This window comes from Eublepharis macularius, chromosome 12 (genome assembly GCF_028583425.1).
Source record: "Eublepharis macularius isolate TG4126 chromosome 12, MPM_Emac_v1.0, whole genome shotgun sequence".
NCBI classification, from domain to species: Eukaryota; Metazoa; Chordata; class Lepidosauria; order Squamata; family Eublepharidae; genus Eublepharis; species Eublepharis macularius.
The window spans coordinates 37,928,346-37,952,917 of NC_072801.1; the positions used below are offsets into that span (position 1 = coordinate 37,928,346).

Sequence of the window (24,572 nt, forward strand, 5' to 3'; positions counted from 1 at the left end):
CATTTTGAGGGGGAACACGCAGGAACGCAGTTCCGGCAGTTCCCCAAAGAGGTCACATGTCAGGTGGCCCTGCTCACCTGACTCTCAGCCATTTTGGGCCCATTTCAGCCCAGATCGGGCCTCTGACGGGTGGTGGATCACTCTCCCACTCAGCAGCAGCAGTCCGATCCTGACCATTTTGGGCCCCTTTTCCACCATTTACAGCCCCTTTTTGCTATTTTGGACCCAATTTCGGCCCTGAATGGCCAGGATTGGGTCCAAAACAGCCAGGCTAGGTGAGGTTAGGGGGTGTGGCATATGCAAATCAGCCAATGACACATTTTCAGTGATGTCAAGGGGTGTGGCATATGCTAATGTGTTATGCTAATGAGTTCCTCCAGCTCTTTTTCTATGAAATGACCCGACAAATATTATCCCTCCTGCCTACCTTTCTGGGTCATATTGTCCTTTGTACTTGAAAGCAAAATATATCATGACCATATGAGAAAGTATCCTCTCACTTTAAGCAAATCCTCTCACATTTGAGCACAAGTGGGATCATTTGGAGATATGCAGTGCAATCCTAATTAAGATCTAAGTAAGTGTGCATATAAATAAAGCCTCAGAATCATCTTTGTAAACCAAGCTTATCTCAGTACAAAAAAGAACCTGGAAAATTTTGTATTTTGTAGTCTGCTTGTCCAGGGAGCAGCTACACAACAAACTTGAAGGCCTGTTTAGCTGGCCAAGTAGCAAACGATTTACCGTAGCTATAAATAAAATTAAGTATATAAAAACTATATATTTATTATAACAAGTCCAATAATAATATATTTAAAAATATTTTCTATTTCCAGGTCCCCTCAGAGGTCAGAAGACGCTCGAACCAATTCCAGCTTTTGAGGCGCATAGCCATAACAAACATAAAAACAACAACTGTGCTTATATACCACTCTTCTAGACAAATTAGTGCCCCACTCAGAGCGGTGAACAAAGTCAGTGTTATTATTATCCCCACAATACAGCTCAAAGGAGTGGCTTACCTGCTGAAAAGTAGTGCAATTCAAACCATCAGAGTGATGATGTGCAACTCAACCACTTAACCACTATGCTATAGCAGCTGCAATATTAAAAGTGCTATGTGATGCACACAAAACTTGCAAAGCGTATAAAATACCAAAATATTAACAAGCATCCCAAATTTGAACCATCTCCTTAAGTTTCAGATCTCGGCCAAATGCTGCCCCCTCCCCAATTGGCAGAAAGGGAGAAAATCATGATCCATGCAGGGCCTATGGTGAATCCGAAGGAGTGGGGAAAAATGCAAAAAGAAAATTGAGATCCTTGCATGAATGGGTAAATAGAAATATTGTGGAATCCCTAAACAGGGATTCCAGGTCCAGGATGGAAAATTCCAGGAGATTTAGTGGTTGAGCCTGGAGAAAGCTGGGTTTGGGGAGGGGCTGGACCTCAGCAGGTTGTAATGCCATAGCGTTGACCCTCCAAAGCAGCCATTTTCTCCAGGAAAAACTGATCACTGTACTTGAGAGATCAGTTGTAATTCTGGAAGATCTTCAGTCCCCACCTGGAGCTTGGCAACTCTAACATAATATGCTGAATTCCAGTGTAATCTTTCATGGACTGCAGCCCACTTTGTCAGATGCAAACATTATATCCTACGTTACCAGGGAGCATTTATGGGTTAAAAAAAAGAGTTTGTTCCTCCTTTAGTTAGCAAGAAAGCCACATTAGGAATTTTCCACTGGTGAGGTAAGAACAGAAATATTTTACATAAATACTTTCTCAGTGGGTCAGAAGGGAAGGCAGGGCAACCTCAACGAACCCTAACTATATGCCACTATCTCCATTTCCTCACACCTTTATTGCTTACTCTACAATTGTTTCTAAATCCGTCAAATACCCCATCTATATATCCGACTTTGCTCCCTAACGGGAACCTATGAGAGCTGGGCTGAAGTGGAGTCCACAACCTACTAATTAACATGGGAAATTCTTCTGCACAAACTTAATGCAGTAATGCGCTTTTCTGCAGCTCTCCTTAACGTTCATCAAGTTGAGAACCAGTTTGGAGTGGTGGCTAGAGGGACAGACTACAATCTCAGAGGCCCAGATTCAAATTCTCCCCCCTCAGCCATAGAAGCTTGCTGGGTGATCTTGGGCCCAATCACACTCTCAGCCTAACATACCTCACAAGGTTGTTGTCAGGATAAAATGGAGTAGAGAAGACGAATGTAAGCCACTTTGGGTCCTCATTGGGAGTTAAGGCATTAAATGAAGTAAGTAAATAAATAAATTGTGCAGGTGAACAATCTGGGGGGGGGTGTTGTCTCAGGAGTATGCTGACAGGGGTTTCCTTTTTAATGGCAGAAAGTCAAAATCCACTTCCTGAGAAGGCCATCACTGCTTCTTGCCTTGCAGAAGGTCCACTTCTGCCTTTTCCATCCTTCCCATCCATTTCCTGTGTCCCCCTTCATTCATACCGCTCCTAGAAGCCAAGATGTTTTGCATTTCAGTTTGCATTTTCTTCTAGATCTTTCTCCAGGGTTTCCTTCAACCCGAGTTTGAATTTTGCCTCTGCCATGGATGCTCACTGTCTGACTGTGTCACTCTTTCTCAGCCTGACCTGCTTCACAGGGTGGTTGTGAGTAGGGGAGGCTGATATTGTTAGCCTCCCCTTGTTGTTTTCTGTTCAAGACCCTCTGGATTTAACCCCAAAGCATCAAGAAACAAGTGGGCTAAGGAAACACCACAGCACTCCATTTTACCCAGTTGGAGATCACTGGATTAGGGGACTAACAAGTAAACTGTGTAGCTTGGACTAGGAGTCAGAAGTCCCTAGTTCCGGTCCCCACTCTGCTACAAAGCTCACTGGAAAATTTTGGGCCAGTCACTATCTCCTGCAGTCTAGACTACTTAGCAGGATGTCCAGGGTTATGTATACCACCCTGTGCTCTTTGGAGGAAAGGCAGCATAAACGTGACAGGCAGAGAAAGAGAATGACTCCTTTAAGAGATGGTATACTCCTGGTCATTCCTGGGTTTCAATTCACTTCTCTTTTGTGAGAATAAAATATATAACACCTTGAGCTCTTTGAAAGGCTAGAATACAAAACATGATAAACAAAATACTTCTAAATTAAAAAAATTACAGAATAACACAGAAAATGTAATAAGCTAGCGCTGATGATCATGTATTGTCATTTCCAATTTTAAAGCATGTCATTGTTAAGTATTAGGGTTATGCAGCAATCACATTATTTTAATGAACAGACCATTTGGCTTGTAACCAATAAATTGTATTTTAAAATAATAAAAGCTTGCTATGTAGGTGCTGTTTGGAGGATATTGAAGGGAAAGTGTGCTACGCTTTAAATTCTCTTGTTCATTAGCTATTACAAAAATGCACTAGATTCAAAATGGCTTCCTTAAAGTATACCCATCAAACTCGTCACCCAATCAACTAAAATTTTAATCCATCAACTGAATCTTGCCATCCTCATAAATCAACGATAACTATTGATACATCATCACTGTATCCTGCAGTCGTCTAAAGCAGCTGAATTAAATAAAGCAATGAACGCTCCTTTACTATGCTCCTTAACCTGTCCTCACTTCTGTGAAGGGGTGCCTACTTCACAAGGTTGTTGTTAAAAATATAGTGGCTAGTGCTGCTCTCAGATGAGGATTTAAATCCCCTCATGCAAGTCATTCTCTCTCAGCCTAGCCTAGCCTACTTCAAAGGGTTATTGCCCGTAAAAATGTCACAGTCTAGGAGGGTAAGGTAAAGGTGTGCAAGCAATGAGTCATTACTGACCCATGGCGGGACATTGCATCACGACGTTTTCTTGGCAGACTTCTAGAGAAAGCTCTAGAAGAAAATGCAAACGGAAATGCAAAACATCTTGGCTTCTAGGAGCGATATGAGTGAAGGGGGACACAGGAAATGGATGGGAAGGATGGAAAGAGCAGAAGTGGACCTTCTGCAAGGCAAGAAACGGTGGCCTCCCCAGGAAGTGAATTTTGACTTGATGCCATTAAAAGGAAGGTTTGCCATTGCCTTCCCCTACACTTTACCCCCAGGAAACTGGATACTCATTTTACCGACCTCGGAGCGGGGTATTTGAACCTGGCTTCCGCCAGGATCGAACTCTAGATGTGAGCAGAGCCTAGGCTGCAGCTTACCTCTGCACCACGGGGCTCTAGTACCTAGGAGAGCCAGGTTCAAATCACCACTTTGCCATGAAGTTCACTGGGTGGCCTAGGGCGGGCCAGTCATTCTTACTCTGCCTAGCCTACCTCATGAGGGTGTTATAAGAATAAAAACGATGGTGAGAGAACTCTGCATGTTGCCCAGACTTCGCTGAAGGGTGGGATAAAAATACATTTAATAAAAATAAAACTACACCACGCGTTCTTCGCCTTGCTCGCCCAAACTTTCTACCCAACTTGTCTTTGTTCACATTCAGTATTTTTAAAGGCATTATTTGCAGTGGGCACACTAGATGAAGTGCAATATAAATAGATTAAAACAAACAAACAAACCCCACCACGGAAGCAAAATTTACAGCTCTCCAATTCTCAGTACGTTCAACCTTCTTTTTCGCCCCTCCCCCTCCAAGGCACCCCTCCCTCTACTGATGACGGTTGGCGCATGCGCACTGGCAGGAGGCGGCCCAGGCAATGGCGGCCGTTTAAAGGTAACCGATTCAGCCCAACCGCAGAGGCGGATATATATATATTCGTCCAAAGCGCCCCCCCCCAGCCCAGGGTTATGAGAGCTTAACGAGGCTCTGGGTTAGCCCCTTGTAGGGGGGAGTAAGAGGAGAAAGGGAAGCCCTCCAAATTCCCGCTCCTCACTTCAGCCCCCAACCTCCCCCCCTCACGAACTTGGAGTGGGGTGGAGAAAGTCTCAGTTTTTCACCTAAAGGAGCAGGAGGTCATTAGCCTCCCAATGTAAAAAGGAAGCCGGCCTGCGTTATTCTGGGGAGAAATTTCCTCCTTCGGCCCGCTTTCCCCGCCTTCAGTCATAAACACCCCCCCCCCAGTATTCCACTCCCTCTCCCTAAGTGAGAATCTCCCACTTGAAACCCCTTGTCCTCCCCTAATACTCTCCCCATACAAGAGGGTGGGCGAAGGAAGAAAGGAGCTCCTTTATTTTCAACCACCCTATGCTAGGAAAGGGGTGGGGAGAAGACCCCAGGATGCTCTGAGGAAAGAAGGACCAGTGAGCCCCTCTCCAGTTGTTTTGGGGGGCTCGTTTTCAGCAGGTTTAGGGGGAGCATCTCTAGCGGGGTGGGATTCTGCAGCTGGGGCGATTTGGATATCTGTTAGGGAACAGGGTTGCTCCAGCCCCCCTCTCAGTGCTAATTGCTGGGAGGGGAGGGGGTAATCGTGTGACGGGGAGAGGGTGGAGCCCGCAGCTATCTGGGGGGCTCTCCCTCCTAGCAGGTGAAACCCCCACCAGTAGAAGGGAAGAACCCTGAAGGGTTCTCATTGCCAGGGAAGGGGAAACGCATTTGGGAAGGAGGTCGTTTCTAGGTAGCCCCCCCTCCCCGGCCGATTCCGGGGAGGCAGATCCCACAGCGCCCTAGGCAGGAAAGGCGGCCATTTCTTGGTGCCCTTTCTTGGCAAGGGTGAGCAGGAAAGAAAGAGGCCCAACAGGTGAACAAAAATACTGGGGTGAGGGATCCAGTAACTTAAGAGATTCCCGTCCGGTATATATTCGATTTCCTAGTATCCACTCATTCTTTGCAAAGAAAGCCCCTCCCTATCCCCCCCCCAATTCCTTGTAGGTTATCCTTGCAAATAAAGAACCCTGTTTTTAAAAAATTATTTCCCGATTCCCCATCCACTTTTTGCCAAGAAAAGCCCCTCTTCCACCGCCCCGACTTCCCTCTTCCTGCAGCGAAGGGGGTGGCGCCCCCTTTCCTCCCCCCTCCCCTTGAGTGGCGCTCGGCGGGGAGAGAGAAGCCAGGCAAGGGATGCTCGGTGCAGCCGCAGCAAGAGGGAGCGAAGAGGGAGACGGTCCGTGAGTGGGTCACCGAGGCAGGGGGAAGGTTGCGTCGGAAGGAAGGGGGCGATGGGGCTTGGCGGGGCGGAGGACGGCGGCGGCGGCGCCCCCCGAGGGGTCCAGGTGGGGGATCCAGCCCGGGCGGGGAGAGGAGGAGGAGGAGGAGGCGCCGCCACCACCACTATCAGCAGCAGCACCGCGGCTGCGGAACCCGGAGCCTGAGCCGCCGCAGCTTCGCCATGAGATCCACCGTGTACAAAGCCGCGGCGGCGGCAGCGACGACGACCGCGACGGGGACGGGCTTGCTGGAGCCTGGCCCGGAGGAAGAGGAGGAGCCGCCGCCACCCCCCCATCTCCGCCAGCCTCCGCCTCCCCCGCAGAACCAGATCCCCGTGCCAGCCCCAGCGGCGGCAGCGGGTCCCAAGGGCCGGGCTATCGTCCCGGCGGCGGCGGCCCCGGGGCCACAGCAACAGGAAGGCGGCGGTGGCGGCTGCTGTTGGGGCGGCCTGGTGCCCTCGCCGTGCCCGGCGGGCAGCACTCGACAGGCGGGCGTGGGCGATGCCGCCGGTAGCTCCCGCCCCTCCAAGTACCAGGCGGTGCTGCCCGGACACACCGCTGCGGCTGCTACCGCCGCCGCCAAGGACAGCAAACGTGGCGGCGGCCCGCATTCCGGGCCAGGAAGAACCCCAGCTTCTCTTTCCCCTCCTTCTCCGCTGCCGTCGCCGGCTTCAGCCACGGCCGAGCCCGGCCAGCCTCCACCGGGGACAGCAGCGGCCGCAGGGGGATCTCCCGCCTCTTCGGACCCCGGCAGCAAGTGGAAAAGCGGGAGCAGCAGCAGCAGCAGCACCGGTAGTGGCGGCGGCGGTGGGAGCAGCCTTCGGAAGAGCCCCATGGGGGCCGGCGGGGGCGCCTCCAGCCAGGCGGCCTGCCTCAAGCAGATCCTGCTGCTCCAACTGGACCTTATTGAGCAGCAGCAGCAACAGTTGCAGGCCAAGGAGAAGGAGATCGAGGAACTCAAGGCCGAGAGGGACTCGGTGAGTTGAGGAAAAGGGACGGAAGGGGTTAATGTTCGGCGGTGTGGAGGGAACACGTGGGGGTGGCGAGGAGTGGGCTATCTAAAAGGAGGCGGTGGCTCACGGGTTAACGGGGCGGAGCCGCATAGGATGGGGTGCGTGCTGGGGCTCTAAGGGTTAAAGCTTGGTATGTAAAGCGGGTGTGTGAAGGGTTAGTAGTGGGCGGGATCGATGTAAATCCGCGCAGTGAGAGATGGGGGTTAATGGAGATGGGCTAGCTCAGTGGGAGGGATTTAGAGGAAGAAATGGGGCAAGGTGAATTGCCACCGCTAGAGATGTGGGGGAAGGGGAGAGTGTGATTTTAAAGATGGGCATGGCAAGGAGTTAGTTGAATGTAGATATGTGGAATAATGCAGATGGTAGCAGGAAGTCAGTCAAAAAGCAGAGCCCTTGGAAGTGACTTGCAGGGCATTCCTAAGCAGAGTTGCACCCTTCTCAGTCCATTGATTTCAGTGAATTTAGAAGGGTGTAACTTTTTTGAAGACTATAGTGTTGTGAATAAGCATCTTGGGTCACCCTCCACTTTTCAGGTAGCATTTCCAGAAGTGTAGCAATCTAGGTATAGTCATGGGTACTGGCAAGTCATAGGTTAATATGTGAGAGCAGATGACTCCAAGGGATAATTTAATTAGGACCTAAAGTGATAATATGGCATAAGGATACTCTGTGATGGAAAGTAAAAATAGCAAGTGAATGGTTAATAAAATTCAAAATCAGGTGCTGATAGAGCTGAATGGTAGAACTGTAGTAAGGCGCTCTAACAACTAAGGTGGTAAGAGTAACAATCAAGGACTGCAGCATGCTATAAAGTATGCTGGCGCCTTAAGTGTTAAAAAGGCCTAGGTCCTCCTCTAGTTAACAAGCAACTAGGAAGGGGTTGATAACCCAGGGGCTAAGCTGAGAACCCTGCTGAGTAGTTTGGGTGGAGTTAAAGGCACTAGAACAGCTCAGGCAAACAATGGTTGGGAGCGGATCTGGGAGGGGTTGTAGTCACCAAGGAGTTAATCAAAAGCTGGCCAGGCTAGGGGAGGGAGGGGAAGTTTGATAGCAACAAGGTTAACTTAAAGAAGCAGTTATCTGATAATAATAGGCACATGGTACAAATGGGGTTAATTAAAAGGCTGTGGCTGCCATATTGGGGAGGGGGCAGGAGCAGAAAAGCAAAGCACCTTCTGAAGCAAAACCACCAGCTTTAGTGTGTGCAATGTGGGTGGTAGGCCAGGGAGGGATTATAAGCAGTGCATTTTTAAAGGAAGATTACAGATTTAGTACTCTCCCTTCCTTCTCTAGAGATTTTCCCCTTTAGAGAAGCACTGGTCATCATTTTATTATGGTGATGGCAAAATATTTTGTGTGGCGGATTTTTTCCTACAAAGTGCTCTTCTTCACCCTTGCTGTGGCACTATACACTTCCAGCCTTGCTGCCTCCATGTCTCCTCTAGACTGTCAGCACAACAGCTTAATGGGGTACAGGGAGAAGCTTGGGGGGGAGGCTCTTTGGATCAGCTGCCAATGAAAGTTGGTTTGTTACTCTTGGTTTTTTAAAGATGACTCCTGTCTGCAGAGAAGGCACTTGGGTGCATAATGTTTGTTTCTAAGCCATTGTCTCAGAAGTAGTTGTTTGGTGTACTGTGCCTTCCTTCCCAAATTGTCACAAAGGCCCTGTCATCCCAGCTTCTATGCATGGCACGTATGCAACCTAAAAATAGTCCCCTCTTCCCAGTTCCTGCAGCTGCTGCACCCGTTATTGTCAAGACAAGGAATGCTTTCTTCCTCCCCCTCCCCTCAGCATGATCAATAGTATCTGTAATTCAAACTATGTTTGTATTTGTGGGGTGGTGAAGTTGCAGTAAGTGGCAGCAGTTTATTTTACGGGCTATAACAGAAAGATGGGATGTTACACAAAAATTCATCTTCCTGTCAGCCTAGTGTCAAGTTAACTAACATGGAGGTGCCACAGCTGCCATTTGGCAATTGGGTTGTGATGATGGCAGGCTGAGCATGTTGCAGGAATGAGTGAAGGCTCCCCCCCCCCAACAAAACAGAGCAACCCTCTTAAGGAGCTAGTGGACAAACAGCAAAGCTTGTTAGTCAGACTGATACCAGAACTGTTGGATCAGTTGTCCCTGCATCTGCTGTTGGCAGATTCACAAAGCTTTCCCCTTTTTGTGCTCCCCCACCCTGTGTGAGGTGGCAGAATCGTATGAGTGTCAACAGTATTTTGGTTTGAGTTATAGTGATACTAAAGCACTCCTCAGACTTCACAATTCAGCAATCCTCTCAGTTTCTTTTATGCTCTGTGCAGCATTGGCATCTAAGATGGAGGCTTTGCAGAATGTTTTTTAAAGATTATTCAGAAACACTTCAACAAGACTTATTTGAAAGTAGAGGGGCTCTGGAATACATACAAAGAACATTTCAGTTCAAAGTGCTTTGCAATCTTTAGTCATTCTCACGCAATCTTCTTCCATTATTAAAGATTTATTTACTGGCTGCAGTGTGCCAGGTGCTTGGGGGGGGGAGGAAGAATTATATGTTCATTTGTGTATAAGAAAGGGACTAAAGGGAGAATGCAGGGCTTTGATGGAAGGTGGCTAGGATAGGTCAAAGAGAAGGATCAGTGGTGGTCTCAATCAGAGGGCTTCTATATGCTTCTCATTTTACAGATTGGCAAATGGGACTAAGGCAAGAGTGGTGGTGGTTATCAGAGGCTTCATGCCGAATTGAGGGCTTTGGTTCCAAGTCTTCAAACCAGCCTATCCGCTGTCATCATTGGCTCTTTAGCCCCTCCCCCCACCACATGTATTTGTGCAGTTGCTTTAGGAATTATCCCAGTCCTGCTGGCTGCAAAGCTTGAGACACAGATATAGAACAGTTGATTACACCCCTTTGGGATCAGAGTATGTAGCTTGAGCACCACAGGGACAGGACTTGTTCCCAGTGCTATTTAATGAATGTATGCTGAGAAGAAGTAGTAAACAGTTTTTCTTAAAAATTAGTTATTTAAAAGAATGTACGGCATGTTTGCACCTATATATTTGATGGTTATAGGAGACAGAAGTATATTTGTGGGAGCCTTGATTCCCGTGGCTTTGAAACCATGGAGTTTGCAATATACCATCACATGCATACTATTAAAAGTGGGATATATATAGACTGGCTGTGGGGTTATTCCGTCTCCTCTACTGTTCATATTATTTGTTGGAGTGCCTGTTCCACTCCTTCCTCATAAGCCAAATGAGGAAAGGCAAATTACATTCAGTGATCTGGAAGAGAGGTGTTTTTCAGGGTTGTCTTATGAGATATTTTTTTACAGCTTTTTGTATATCCTCACTGATTATCCAGGCAGTGAAAGCAACTACCACAGAGCTCCTTCATAAAAAGGAAATGGGGTTTCTTTGTTGTTTGTGGTCAGCAGTTGCATCCTGGCAAATTGGTATAGAGTTTCCTACTCCAGTGATGTTGGCAGTTCAGGTATAGGGGTACATATTAGACTGCTATCCCTAGTTGTTGACAAAATAAGCAGTAATATGGGTAATAAACATGTCCAGATAGGCCTTGTCAAGATGTATGGCTTCATCACATAAGCAAAGATGAGTGGTCATTGGTAAGTATTCCAAGAACAGTCACATGCACACACTGGGAATTGTGTATTGCTTTGTAACTTCTGATTCCTTTCTCTCAAATGCTACAGCAAGTTGAGTTTTAATGAAGTGGGGGAGGGGGGAGTTGTTCAGGAGATGAAATACCACCTTTAACATCAACATTGCACTGTTACCTTCTCAGCTCCTTGCTCGAATTGAGCGCATGGAAAGGAGGATGCAGCTGGTGAAGAAGGATAACGAGCGTGAAAAACACAAAATATTTCAAGGATATGAAACTGAGGACAAGGTGGAGCCTGAGGCACCGGAGACATTGCCTATTGAATGCCCACCCCAAGAACTCCTGGAGATGCCCCAGCCACTGCCTTTGAAACATTTCCCATATGGAAGAAATGGAAAGGGTCACAAACGGTAAACCTACAGTTCGTTTTCTTGGATTTTTTAATTTAAAACATTTATTCTTTCTACCTTGCAGGAGTTTAAGACAGCTTACAATATAAATAAAATAACAGTAAAAGTTTTGGCAGCATGAATTTGTCTCTAGCTTTCTGTCTGTTGCTTTACCTAGAAGTGCTTTTCTGTACCATCCTACATCTTTGTCATCTGCATGGCAAACTGAAGTGGGGTTCAAACCTATTTTGCTAGTGTTCCCACCTATGGCTCAGCAGAAATTCTAGTTCTTTGTACATGGTGGGTCTTTCTGATAAAGAAGCATTGGTGTCCTGAAAAAATACAATTTTCAGGGTTCTTTGGTAGAAGCCATAACAGTTAAAACAGGTTAGAGACCTTTTAAAATGTGTAGTGTATATAACGCCTTCAATTTCCATTTTCTATCGAGCAGGTGGACCCAGGACCTGTTTCTCTCCAAGTGGTCCTCTGTGTGTCCCAAATATTATCTGTATATTAACTTGCAGGGATTTTTCTCTTTCTGGTATCTTAGATAGGAATACCATGAGATGTAGACTGGAGAATTCTGCTTCTAATTTTGAAGATGCTTGAGGACCGAAGTTAGAGATGCTTGCTTCAGCCGTCTGTGAATATGTTGCTATAATCTTGCATCCTTTCTGTTATTTGCAGAAAATCTGCATTTGGAAGTGCGGAGAGGAAAACTCCAATGAAGAAACTGGCAGCTGAATTCTCAAAAGTTAAGTGTAAATCACCAAAGTCTTCTCCATTGAAAGAAGAGCCTGGCAGTTCTTTAGCTGAATCTGTTACCAGACGTGAACTACGAAGTCAGGAGACTCCAGAGAAAGCCCGATCATTGGGGGACACTACGCTGAAATCCTTGGCTCCTCTGAAAGGACCTGGGGGCCATGCAAAGGACAACAGCTCATGCAGCGAAATAGAAGACTTGCCATACCTTTCCACCACTGAAATGTACTTGTGCCGATGGCACCAGCCACCTCCTTCACCATTGCGAGAACCTTCTCCCAAGAAGGAGGAGACTGTAGCAAGTAAGAAGCTTGCTTATGCCTTTGTGGTGGTTGTCCTGATGTGGGTTAGAGAGGGCATGGAATCCACCCCATTGTGTGGGGGGTTGCTTTAGAGTTTTTGAAACACTTAAAGACAACTCAGGGGCAACATTCCATTTCTGAGTTACGCTGTTGTAGGTCCTGGATCTCTGAATGGAGTAAGGAAGCATTTGAAACTTCACAAACAGCTTAGAACAGGTATGGGAAGTGTGTGAAGAAAATCAGCCATCCAGTTCAGGAATCTTTTGGTGACATTTCTGGTGCTTGTGGTGTATGCTGTAACAGTTCATTTTTGCCAGCAAACTGTTCTCCCTTTGCAACATCTCATAATGTGGGGTGGGCAGATAGAATTGATGGTTGGTGTGCCAGCCAGCTTGGTGGTCGATGAAGACTATGTAAAGAGACATGCTCATGGCAGTTGTGTGCTGGGAGACCTGGACCTGCTGAAGTGTGTGAGAGGTCTGGTATTGCCAAAGTGTTCTAAAATAATAATTTAAGTTCTCTTTCTTTCCCCGTCTTCATCCCTGGCAACAGCTGGCTTGTGAATCATTCGGGCTGTATTCCAAAGGAGCCGTATTAAAATGATTTAAGGAACCCAGGTATAGAGTGAAAGCTTTTGAGAGAGTTTTCGCAGCTGCAACTTTTATAGCTGATGAAGCCAACTGCTGTTCAATTTCTGAAACTGGCTTGCCTTGTTATGGCCCCAAACAGGGTTGCATTCTGATTTAAGATGCGTCACCCTGGCACTACTGAATTTCTTTTTAAAGGGGGAGGGAGAGCGAAGAAGTGGGAGCATCAGAAGGAGATTTGATTATTTATTTAGATATTTATGTGCCACTTACGAATGTAGATATTTATATGCTTCTTTTCCCTCTCCTTCGGAACCTAAAGCAGCTTATAGCATCCTCCTCCCTCTCCATTTTATCCTCACAACCACCATCCTGTGAGGTAGGTTAGGCTAAAAGAGTGACTGGCCCACAGTCACCAAGGAGGCTTTCCTGGTAGAGTAGGGATTCACACCTGGGGCTCCCAAATCCTAATCTGAATTTATAACCATGACACCATGTTGGCTCTGCAGGAAATATGATTCAGAATTAAAACTGAACTTACGTTACAGATTTGGGTGAAAGGCATGTTCTTAGCCTGAAATGCTTGAATTTCAGTAGGCTAGGAGAGGTACAGCAATAAGCATACAAAGCAAGTTCTGGTTGCATGCACTTATGCTGCTTTTTTAAATTGGAGTAAAAAAAAAATAAAGAGGTAAGATGGATTGCCCAGGTTCTGCGCAAATAGTATGCTCAAATCATGATAAGTGTGTTATGCCATTTCCCCCCAATGTTGCATTTTTAGCATGACACAGTCATACATTAATATTGCCACTTTATTTAAATACTTTTTGTAGGTTTGTATTTTTATTTTTTATTAAATCTGCTATTGGAGGAAGAGAAATGGGCAAGTGGAGAGGAGTGGGGTATGTGTATGATTAGCTAATGTGAGGCCATGCAGAAGCTCTGCTCTTGGCTTATCTTTGGTAAGCAGTGCCCCAGATGTCAGATCTTACCATATCTATTGAGAATTCTACATGTGGAAAAGAAGCAAACTGCTAAAACTGAAGGTTTTAGTAAAAGCCTAAATTCTGTCCCAAGATATGCCAAATGTGGCACTTGGCCTCCTTATATAAAATGCTCAGTAAATGCTAACTTACTTACAGGTGTGTAACTTAAGTGACTGTAGTTGAAGTCTTCCACAGATTATTAGCAAGATCATAGGGCAAAAATTTTGGAGACAGGGAGGATCAAAAGAAATGGGATCAGTCCAGTATTAACAGACCTGGAGAGATCCCAGTCTTGTGAGTCTCACGAAACTCTGAGCTGAATTACAGGTGCAAGATTTCCTTGAGGGAAGCCCTATCAAGTTATTATTTATTTATTTATATATTTTACTATAGAACATATGATTGAAAACATTGTCACCTGAGCCTTCAGTGACTTGTTGCTGGCATATTTTCAGGTCTTACATCATGAATATTAGTAGGAAGAGTCAATAGATGATCTGGGCTTTTTCCTTATTTGCTTAATTTATAACCCCATCTCCCCCCCCCGCCCCAAGCAGCTTACATCAGTCTTCTTCCCTCCATTTTATCCTAACAGTAATTCTGTGGGTAAGTTAGGCTGTGTGTGTGTGACTGGCTGGCCCAAGGTCACCCAGCAAGCTTCCATGACAAAGGGGTTTGAACATGGGTCTCCCAGATCCTAGCCTGGTCCCCAACCTTTTCAAGTCTGAGGGCACATTAGAATTCTGACAGAGTGGTGGGCGCTATCACAAAATGGCTGCAGCAGGAAGCGGAGCTAATCGCAAAATGTCAGGGAGTGAAGTTATACATAACTAATATTACTCTTCAATAATTTCAGGCAGAAGCTCTGTTTAATTGGCTATCTTTTAAAATGAACATATTAAAAAAACCCATTTCTTGTATTCATATACAGTAAAGATTCTTGTGCTGTGGTAGCACATGTGGCAACTTTTTAAAAAAACGACAGTGGAGCCAGGTGTGGCTTTTGCCCAGCAGGGCCATTGGAGATCTGACTGGCTATGCAGAGTTTTTTAAAGTTACTGTGCATATGCAAGAAAATATTTTTTAAAACGTTCATTTCTGAAAGCATCATGTTAAACAGAGCTTCTGCTTGAAAAGTCACTAAGTGTTCTCAGAACGTTCCATTGATATGTTGACTTGCAGGATTCTAGCAAAACACAGCCTTTTTCTACCAGTGAGCATCCAGAATGCAAATGATTCACAGATACCTGTTCTTCAGAATTGTGGACATAGTTTACCAGGCTGAATTAGGGTGAATAAATTTGCCAGAGTTCGAACTGGAAATCTTTTACAGACCAAAAAGGCTAAAAAGGCATGACTTCCATCCTGCCTACTTTCTGAAAACCCTTGGCGGATGGAAGTGTGTCACCAAGTGCCACACTGGGGACCCATGCCCTAACCACTACACCATGCTAGCTCTCTGTGAGTGAAATCTCCAGGAAAGTGTTCTGATGGATAGTAGCCTCATTTCAAAAGAAAAAAACTTGACTCTCAATTCCTATCCTGCCACTGGACAGTGTAGGGTTCAGCGAGGAGCTTTGGCTCTCAGACTTTTGAATTCGTGAAGTAATTGCTTAGATATTTTTCTAGTAGGTTTCCTTGATTCCTGTTAAGCTCCTTGAAATACTGTTTTTTCTGTACTTTCCCAATCTTTTGTTGGTTTATTTGGTAAAAAGCAGTGGGTATTGGTTTGTGTTTTTAAAAGCAGGGAAAGCAAGAACTATTACTTAAAGGCAATCTGTCTTCGTTTATTTCTTAGGAATACACAAGCCTTCGAGGAATTGGGATAGGGGCCAGTGGCAGACTTTCATGCATAGAGTCTTCCTGCTACCCAAGTCTTTCCATTCAAGCTGTAGTTTTGTTGGGCCCTTTAAGGGTGATTAGAAGAACACAATTATTCTGAATAGGGTGGGATGGGCTGTCTCCTTGACAGTGTTACCATTTTTTTCTTCTACTTATTGGGATTGTGGTTCCTCTACACAAGGAAAATCATCCATTACTTGTAAACTTTTTCGGCTGGAGTCCTTCTAGGACTGTCCTGGAAGTGAATCAGTTGTGCAAATATCATTCAAGCAACAGGCTTTGAATGCATGCCTCGTTTTCGTCATCTTTCCTTACGAACCTTCTCTCCCCCCGCCCAGCTTTCTTTGCAGGAAAAACATTCATTCAGCCTTGCAAATGTTTAGGTCTCTTGTACAAGGCCAAACTTCTGAGATTAACTGTGCTGATCCATCACCTTGTGCCTTGGCTGAATTGAGCCATCTTGCAATTCTGTTTTTCTTTGTCTCTTTTAACAATATGGCAAGCCAGGCATACTTCTGTGAAAAACTGTGAAGCAATTTCCTTCTGAAGGTTGAGAAAGATTTTTTTTCCTTTACGTAGAAAGTTGCTGAAACTTCTTCCTCTTCCAGTATTCTTATTTTTAACACCCAGGCAATATTTTCACAATAGAATAAACAAGGACAGTGAACCTGGAGGCTTGACCTGTCCTTGCTGACTTGTGCTTGGAATGGAAGGGATTTAGAGAAGACTATGCTGCTTATGGGGGTCAGTCCTTAATAAGACATGTAGCTATAAGCTTTGTGAGATCATCCAGAAGGCCCAGCTAGTCGAGCACCTTGTCTACACCAGTAGCCAACTGATTACCTCTTGGAAGCTCACAAATGCAACTTTATGAAAATAGTGATTCCCTAGAGATTATTAATAGATCTGAGAATCTGAGATATACTGCTTGTGAACAGGAAGGCTTTATTCTATTACCTTTTTCTATCCTGCCCTTTGTCCAAGCAGCTAAGGGTAGCTTACACAGTTCTCTCCATTTTAGCTTTGGAACATACATCCTGTGAGGTATGTCTGTCTAAGGAAGAATTAACTGGCCCCGGAGAATGCCATATGCTCCATGACTGAGTGGGGATTTCAACTCAGATTGTCCTAGTCCTTTCTAACTGCAACACCACATTCTATTAATTATCATGGCTACTAACTATTATGCTTGATAAACTTGTTTCATCATTTAAAAACCAATCTGTGCTCTGTGGCAATTCATAACATCCTGTGACAGTGAATATACTGCCAGGCTGTAGGCTGTTTGGGTGTCCTTCAAATGGAATTGGGGTTAATTTTAAACTCAAATATGAGAGCTGGTTTGATTCAGGTGGAGGTGGAAGAAGGTGTGGTTTCGAGAAAATGCAGCATAACGTCTCATCAGTCTTGGGGTCAAACTAGATATGACAGCATCCTTGTGGCTGCCACAAGGACACTGTTGCCATTTTAAAGTGATTATAAAATGCCCCAATGCCTGCAGTATGGTGGACTGAGGTACTTTTGTTCCTCCCCCAGCACCTTATCAATTGCTGAAACAATTATGCATGCATCCATACCCTGTGGCTATTTCAGCACTTGAAAAAGGGAGGAAACAAGAATGCCCCATTGTAGGCCAGATCAGGATTGGACGCTTGCAGAATTTTAAAAACACTGTAAAATGATGTTGTCTTTGTGGTGGCAACAAGAGCACATCTAGTTTGGCCCTTACAAATAGTCATTCACTTGGTCTTTCATGATAAATAAAAGTCACTCCTGGGAACTGGACAGGAAAACTTTGATAATTGGAAAGGAATTCATTTCTTTCAGGTCATTGCTGTTCTGCATGGGAATATGTGTGGACCAGTGGAGTTCTGTGGGCCAGTCACATTTATGGACCGTTTCTGTGGCTTGAACTAATGCTTCTTTTCCCAGTTCCTTTTAGTTAGTGATAGTTCTTAAAATGAAGATTTCTGCTATATATATCAAGTTGATGTTTGAAGGAGGCTTTAGGCTAGATTCAGCCAGCTCTTTCATTCACTCTTGCTCTTTTCTCCTTACTATTGCCCGTACTTGCGCTGTTCTTCATCCCACGTGGCATTTGGACATGCAGGTCCTATGGTCCCCAGCATAGCCTTATTGGGTAGTCAGAGGACCCTGCTTTCTTTTTCCCCAGTTGAATCCTGCCCCTTCTTTGGAACTTGGTGCATAGAAAAGAGCAACATGTTTGTTTGATTCTGGCACTAAAGTACATTTAGCAGAATAAGAGAGCCATTCAATTCATTTCTGGATTGTTTTGTTCCAGAAGATGGGAAATTAGGTAAATTTCAACTTTTAAAATGTAATATACATCAGTTAGACTACTTGACATAATGAATCACTTACCTCCACTTTAATGCTTTGTCTGAAGAGATCCAATATTATTATTCATTGATTTGTGAATGTAGAGTTGTGAAAACAGAAAAGGTAGATGTGCATTTAATGATACCACTGACTGTTCAATAAAATCTGGTTTGATTTAGTAGCAGTGGGGTTGGTGCTGTTATCTAGCATCCATTTCTCTACAGAAATATCCCTTCCAAACTGGCAGTTTTGACACTCTTCTCTTCCTCCCTTCTAGTTCCGTCATGGAGGGACCACGTGGTAGAGCCCTTGAGAGACCTGAATCCTTCAGAGCTTTTGGAGGTATGTCAGTGAATTAACAGCAATAAGGGAAAAGGCTAGAAACAAATAAAGCCCTGCTAGCGGGGTGGTGGTGGTGGTGGTGGTGGTGGAATGCTATAGAAGAAAAAGAGCTGTGTGGAACATCATTATTGACCACTGCTATCTGATCAGCCGTGCTGTTGTGCTTTAATGTTTGCAAGACACTGGCAATGTGTTTCTCAGCTGCCTTTGATATTTGAGGGATGGAATTGTTGAAATCTGATCGATAGTTAACAGATTTTTTCACCCTAGACCGATCCAGCTTCATTGTCCGCCCACTTTTTTTGTTCTTGAATTTGTGTATATGAGACTGATGAGAACATCTACCTCCCCTTGAATGAAATATGTTCTTAGAGCATTGCCTTCAGTTTGCTTGTTTTGCTGGGTCAGTGTCCCAGACAAGCTGAACATCAGTGGTCCCACTGATGTTCCGGAATGTGCCTTTGAATCTGGCAGCCCATCTTTGGAACTGTCTGTTTAAAGAAGAGTAAACTCTCCAGGTCAAGCCTGCAGATAATGGGATTTTATGATGAGGCATGGTTGCCAAGGCATCAGGCTTCACTTGGCAGTATTGTGATCTGCATAATGTTTATGATTTCTGGTGCTTGGGTTTGAACCAAAATGTATCATAACTCTCCCTGTGAGCTTTGAGGGATATGTAAGCCTGTCAGAAGTTGATGTTTATTATGGGTGGGTTGGGCAGAGGCTGTTGTAGAGATCTGTACAGTTTATACCTCAAAAGTGGTATAGAAATAATTCAATAACAATATTTAAAACCTTAAGATTAAAATTCCACAGAAACACATGAAGATCTGAAAGCCTGGTAGCAAGTCAGTGTTTGCACTTAGATCAAAGTCATTCATTCCTGCCTCTCAAGCTGAGGTGTGCTCTAGAAGCCAGCAACATCTGCCAGTGTGTGATTTCTTTTGTTGCTGAGGGGTGTCATGGAGCCTGATTTGACTGCTACTGTTTTAAAGACTATACCTGCAGAATCAGTCCCTTGTAACTGACATGTGCAACAGCTAGCATTTAATGTCTAATATTTTATCTGGTTGTGTGTATGTGCATACATGCACATAAACATCCCAGCAACCCTAAACTAGTTATCTTCTTGGTCTTATCATCTGTACTAATGATGCGAGAAACAGTTGTTTCACGGGCAAAATGTGTCCCATTATGGCATGAAGTCACAGGAGTGCTACCAGAAGACAGCGTCCTGTCAAAAAGATTAGGTTGCCTCACTGTGAGCAAGGCTGGTATAAAAGCCTTCTTTTTAAAGGAAAGACAAGGGGAATTCTCAGGAGGTGATTGAGAATCAGGTGCCCTAAAAAGGCTTTTAAAATTGTGTGAACTTGTGCATACTTATTTTTGCAAAACTTTTCACAGAACTTAGATGACAGTGTCTTCTCCAAACGGCACGCAAAACTGGAGTTGGATGAGAAAAGGAGGAAGAGGTAAGGGAAGGGAGGGGAGGGGGCCGTTATTTGCATGCCAAAACTATGCATGTTATTTTTCTCTGTAAGTGTGCAGTTTCCAAATGCATTGCCAGAAGGTGATAGAGAACAGGGTACAAATGTTCTGAAAACCTCGTGCAAGTGGAATCTAGTAATATCTGTTGATTGTTAACATGGCATTGTGAGTACTTTCAAAGGGGTCTGGGTGGCTGATTCAGATGTGGAGAGCATTGGATAGCAGTTTGCATTATGGAAGGTGTAAGCAAGTAGAATCAGAAAACCTCACAGTCATAGAGCTATTACGCAGGATCACCCATTGAAATTGGTAGGTAGTTGGTTTAATATGTAACTAGTTTCCCACGCTAGTTACAAAAAAATTATGGAATGCCTGGTAATCAATGTTTTGACAGTTCTTAAAAAGTAAAATATTAGACTAGTTGAGGATAGTGGCTGCTGGACATGACAGAGGTCTTCTTGAGGAAAGTTGTTAAAGCATATTTTCTTCTCTTCTTGCCGGCCTTTGCAAAAGGTGGGATATTCAGCGGATCCGAGAGCAAAGAATTTTGCAGCGACTGCAGCTGAGAATGTATAAAAAGAAAGGAATTCAGGAATCTGAGCCTGAAGTTACCTCATTTTTCCCAGAGTCAGATGATGGTGAGTGGCTTTAAGTGTAGTTCTGGAGGTTCCCCCCATTCCCTGCCAAAACACAGACAGAACTGGGAGAATCTGGTTATACAAAAAGGAAGACATTGTCAAAATAAGTACATAGGGTGTGTGTGTGTGTGTGTGTGTGTGCGCGCGCGCGCGCGGGCATTGTATCTATAGTACTGATGTTTTCCTGTGTGTTCTTTCTCTCCCTCCCATAGTTGAAAGCTTGCTAATCACCCCTTACTTGCCTGTTGTAGCATTTGGCCGACCACTACCAAAATTAACCCCACAGTAAGTATCCTCATATATTAAGTGCTTGCATTAAAGGAAACTGTACATAAGAGAAGGGCTTGAATTGTGATTGTCTTTTGAGAGGGAGGAAAGTGTTCTGTTTATACACTGATACCTTTCAAACATAGTCTGCTGTAGCAGTCAGTAATTACTGAGTATGCGAGTTAGTAGTCTCAGACTTCTCTGAGCATTGTCCCTTTGCAGTGAAAGAGGCATCCAGAATCTCAGCCTTGATGTGGGTGGGAATAGCAATAGAGAACAATAATTGTGACAACCTAATGAATATAAACACTTATAACAATTGCAAAAATATTCTTATTGTTATTGCATAGTTCAATTTGCCATTCAATATATATCAATACACACAGTCTTCATATACAGACCTATACATAAAGTGCTAGTGCAAAGCAATGGTGATACTACCTATAAACAGTTGATACTTTTAAAGTCCATTAGTATTCCTTAGGATCAAACTTGTGTTGATTGGGTGGAGGGTGAAAGAAAACTTTCTACCAAGCGAAGTAAGTAATGTACTTTATATATAGTATGAAGGAGGAAAAGCTGTGTTGAGCCTATAAAAAGCAGGAATATCGTAAAAGTGGGAAGCTTAGATTGATTTGTTTTGCTTTTGACATTCCTCCCTCTCCCTAATTTTGGTGCAGGGATTCCCCACTCTTAAGCTTAAGAGACATGATATAGCCACACTTTTATGTCCCTTGTGTTCTTGCTATCTTTTTGTCCATTATTAATTTCTGCCCCAGTCCAAGTTATAAACCATATGGCTACAGGCGATTTTCACACCCTGTGTTGCTTGTCTCTCTACACCAGACATGTGGTCCTGCTATTGAATCTTTTGTCAAGGACTAGAAACACCAGTTATTTTCCTCCCTTTCCCATTGACTTTCATCATCGTCTACTTTTTTTCTTGTCTGGCAGGAACTTTGAACTGCCATGGCTGGATGAGCGAAGCCGTTGTCGGTTGGAGATGCAGAAGAAACAGACGCCTCACCGGACATGCAGGAAATAGGCCACTAGGAGGTGTCTCTGCCTCAGTAGTTGGCCTGTGCCATTTGCAGCAAATGGCAGAGAACTGCATATATTATCACACCAGTCTTTCTTCCCTTGATGTACATTCTTGTTCACTATAGACATTTTTTATGCTTCTGTATGGTTTTTCTCTTTCCTCTTCTCACCCTCCCCCCCAAAAAAACTGTTCAACTGTTTTCTTTTATTCCCCCCCCTCTTTGTTTGGTAGAAAGTACTGGAGTTTATTTTGGGTCAAGGCGGGTGGCATTGGGTGTGTAGTGGTTGAGTTCCTTTGAGCAGGTGTAGCCAACCACATTCTGTTTGGCATCACAAAAGATGGTCAGGCATTAAAAATATAATGAAACAGTTCCCATTAGTAGATATCCCAACATATGGAGTCCACCTTCCTTTAAAAAAAAATAAACCCTAGTATGGTCACTTAAAAACATATTATATTGTATTGCAAAGGAGCACCAACAAGCATCACCAAAATTGGTTTCCTCTACTGCACTAAAGGCCCCAGACTATGCTGCTTGCTGTAGTATTGGATAGAAGCACCGTGCTGCTTGGGAATCACTGTGTGCTTCCTTCCCCACATCAGGCAACTGCTACTGGAGGGAAGGAGAGCAATGAGATGAGGTGGTTCATTTTCAGAATACCTCTTGAATAGGGTTGTGTTGCCTCCTCTTGTTTCCTCCCTTATCTGAAGTCCACCGTGACCTGACTATTGGCATTTTTTGTATGCCTTTCGGAAGGTTGGTTAGTGGTGATACCTTTGCTCATAGCTACAGCAAGTAACACCCACTGGCACTCCCCGCTCTTTGTACAATAATGAATTAAGCTAGAAACCTGAAATCTGTAAAACCTGAAACCTTTAATTGTGTCCATTGGTGTGTGGCTGGTATTTCTTTAAAATACAATTTTGATAAATTTTTATAGCTGGTGCAATGGGACTCCTACACACACTCATCTGTCTGATGTGTACAGCTGCTGGAAGCTCTGTGTGCGTGTATAGAAGACCAGTGATACTAACCTCTTCCCTTTTCCATTTCTATAGAAATTTCATTTAGTGCAAAAGTATCAGACCTCAGTTTTCTGGATTAAGAGTGCAGTGCAGGACAGTATCTGTTATTGTTAAAAATGCTAAACTTGGGAGGAGGCAGTCACCCAGCAATGTTGTTCTTCTTTCCCAGCTTTCAAATAGTTCCAGTAGATGCTGCTCCACTTCTGCAATATGTTCTCTAGAAATTCAAAAGGATACCTTTATGACAGTAGGTAACAAGGTGACTACTATAGAAGAGTCAAACTTAAGACTCTCTTGCCAAGTAGCCTGTGTTTGTTGAGGTTGCACACAATGCTTGCTGCCTAATTTAATTTGATTTAAATTAAGGCTGTATATTGGTCTCGGTTTTTAGCATGCCAGCATGCATCCTTCTCTCCCCTGCCTCGCTGTTAAAAGTCTGGATGTATAAAATAAACATTAAGTGGAGGTTTCTTAAAGGCATTGTTGATTTCACAGCATAATCCTCCCTAAGCTAAAGAGCTTTTAAAATTGTATTTTGGATCTGAATACTGTTTTGAGGGGGAGGAAAAAGTTACCACGTAGTGCAAAATATTACTCTATTGGAAGTGCCACAGTCCTGTATTCCTTAAAAATAAAAGCGAATGTTCCCTCTTTGCCAGTTAATATGCTGGCTTTTATGGAGAATCCCATTAAATACTAACATATGCATCTGAAAAAAAGATGGGTAGATGGGCATAAGTAGTTAGGGGTTTGCACAAAAAGTTTGCAGTGGATGTTAGCTGGGAGAAGGAATAGTCTCTTCTCCCTATAAACGATACAGCACTGTGAAATTCATATTAATGAAAAGCCCTTGGACATTAGATCTGATTTTTGATTTAAATAAAAATGTTCCTTTCTTTAACCAAGTTTACTGTAGTTCTAAAAGCAGTGTCTGTACTTTCCCTCGTTTTTCTGCCTTTGACACGTGGTTGTCTGCAAATGCATCCTTTTTGATACCATTTTAAATATGTAAAATCAGTTGTCTTGTAAATATCTTATAAAAAAAAAAGTTTGTAAATACCAAATTTGTGGCTGTTAATGTTTGCCTTTTTTAATTTTTGCTTCAGTTTGTTTAGGTTTAACAGTGTTAACAGGGAGTATTAAAAGAGATTCTGCTCGTATGTTTAAACAAAATTGGAACAAAATCATTTTTTTTTTACAATAAAATGAAAAACATTAAGGCTCTTGTCTTGCTTTGTGCTTTAGTTGACAGCTTGGGTAAAATTCTGAGGATGGCAATCTGCCACTGGCAGTGGACTCATTCTCTTATTCAAGGCCATTTTTCAACATACATCAGTTTAACACACAAAATACAAACCCTCCAATAACAGCTAATAATATCATGGTGCAAGCTTTCATGAGGCAGAGCCATCACTCAGTAGCCGAACAAGACCCAGTTCAATCCCTGCAAAGGGATCTCGGGCTTTGGGTAAATCAGCTTGCAGCTGTTCTTCCATAGTAGGGCAGAGGTATCAACAGCCTGAATGTATAGTCCTGTATGTAAAATTCCTTCTGCACATACAATGCCATCTGTTGCCCAAACATGCAGAGGCGGAATAGACATGAATGTGCTGGCTGGGCATCTGCATAACTTCCATCTGTGAGTTGGCCCCTAGGTGCAGAGATGAAGTACATATGTATACTCCTTTTCTGTGAACAGCCTGTTTGGAAAGCATCTCCAATCAAAGGGAAGATGTGTACATGTGAACATTGCATCTTTGCTATAGGTGCCGTGCTGATCATGTGGGGGGGGGGGGCAGTGCATTCATGCCCCTGCTCTGTACATTCAGTGAACAGAGAGGATGTGTGTAAGGGGCTTATACAAGAGGTATTCATA

General features: G+C 44.1%; 1 protein-coding gene across 1 annotated transcript; it reads left to right on the forward strand.

Annotated features, from left to right (window-relative positions):
* Window positions 1–4,657: 4,657 nt before the first annotated feature.
* Window positions 4,658–23,915, forward strand: MSL1 (MSL complex subunit 1). Its single transcript, XM_054995026.1, has 8 exons — window positions 4,658–7,043; window positions 10,869–11,095; window positions 11,762–12,138; window positions 18,171–18,235; window positions 19,640–19,707; window positions 20,237–20,361; window positions 20,574–20,646; window positions 21,583–23,915. The coding sequence occupies exons 1-8, from the start codon at window positions 6,249–6,251 to the stop codon at window positions 21,671–21,673; spliced, it is 1,821 nt and encodes a 606-aa protein (XP_054851001.1). The 5' UTR covers window positions 4,658–6,248; the 3' UTR covers window positions 21,674–23,915.
* The last annotated feature ends 657 nt before the right edge of the window (window positions 23,916–24,572 follow it).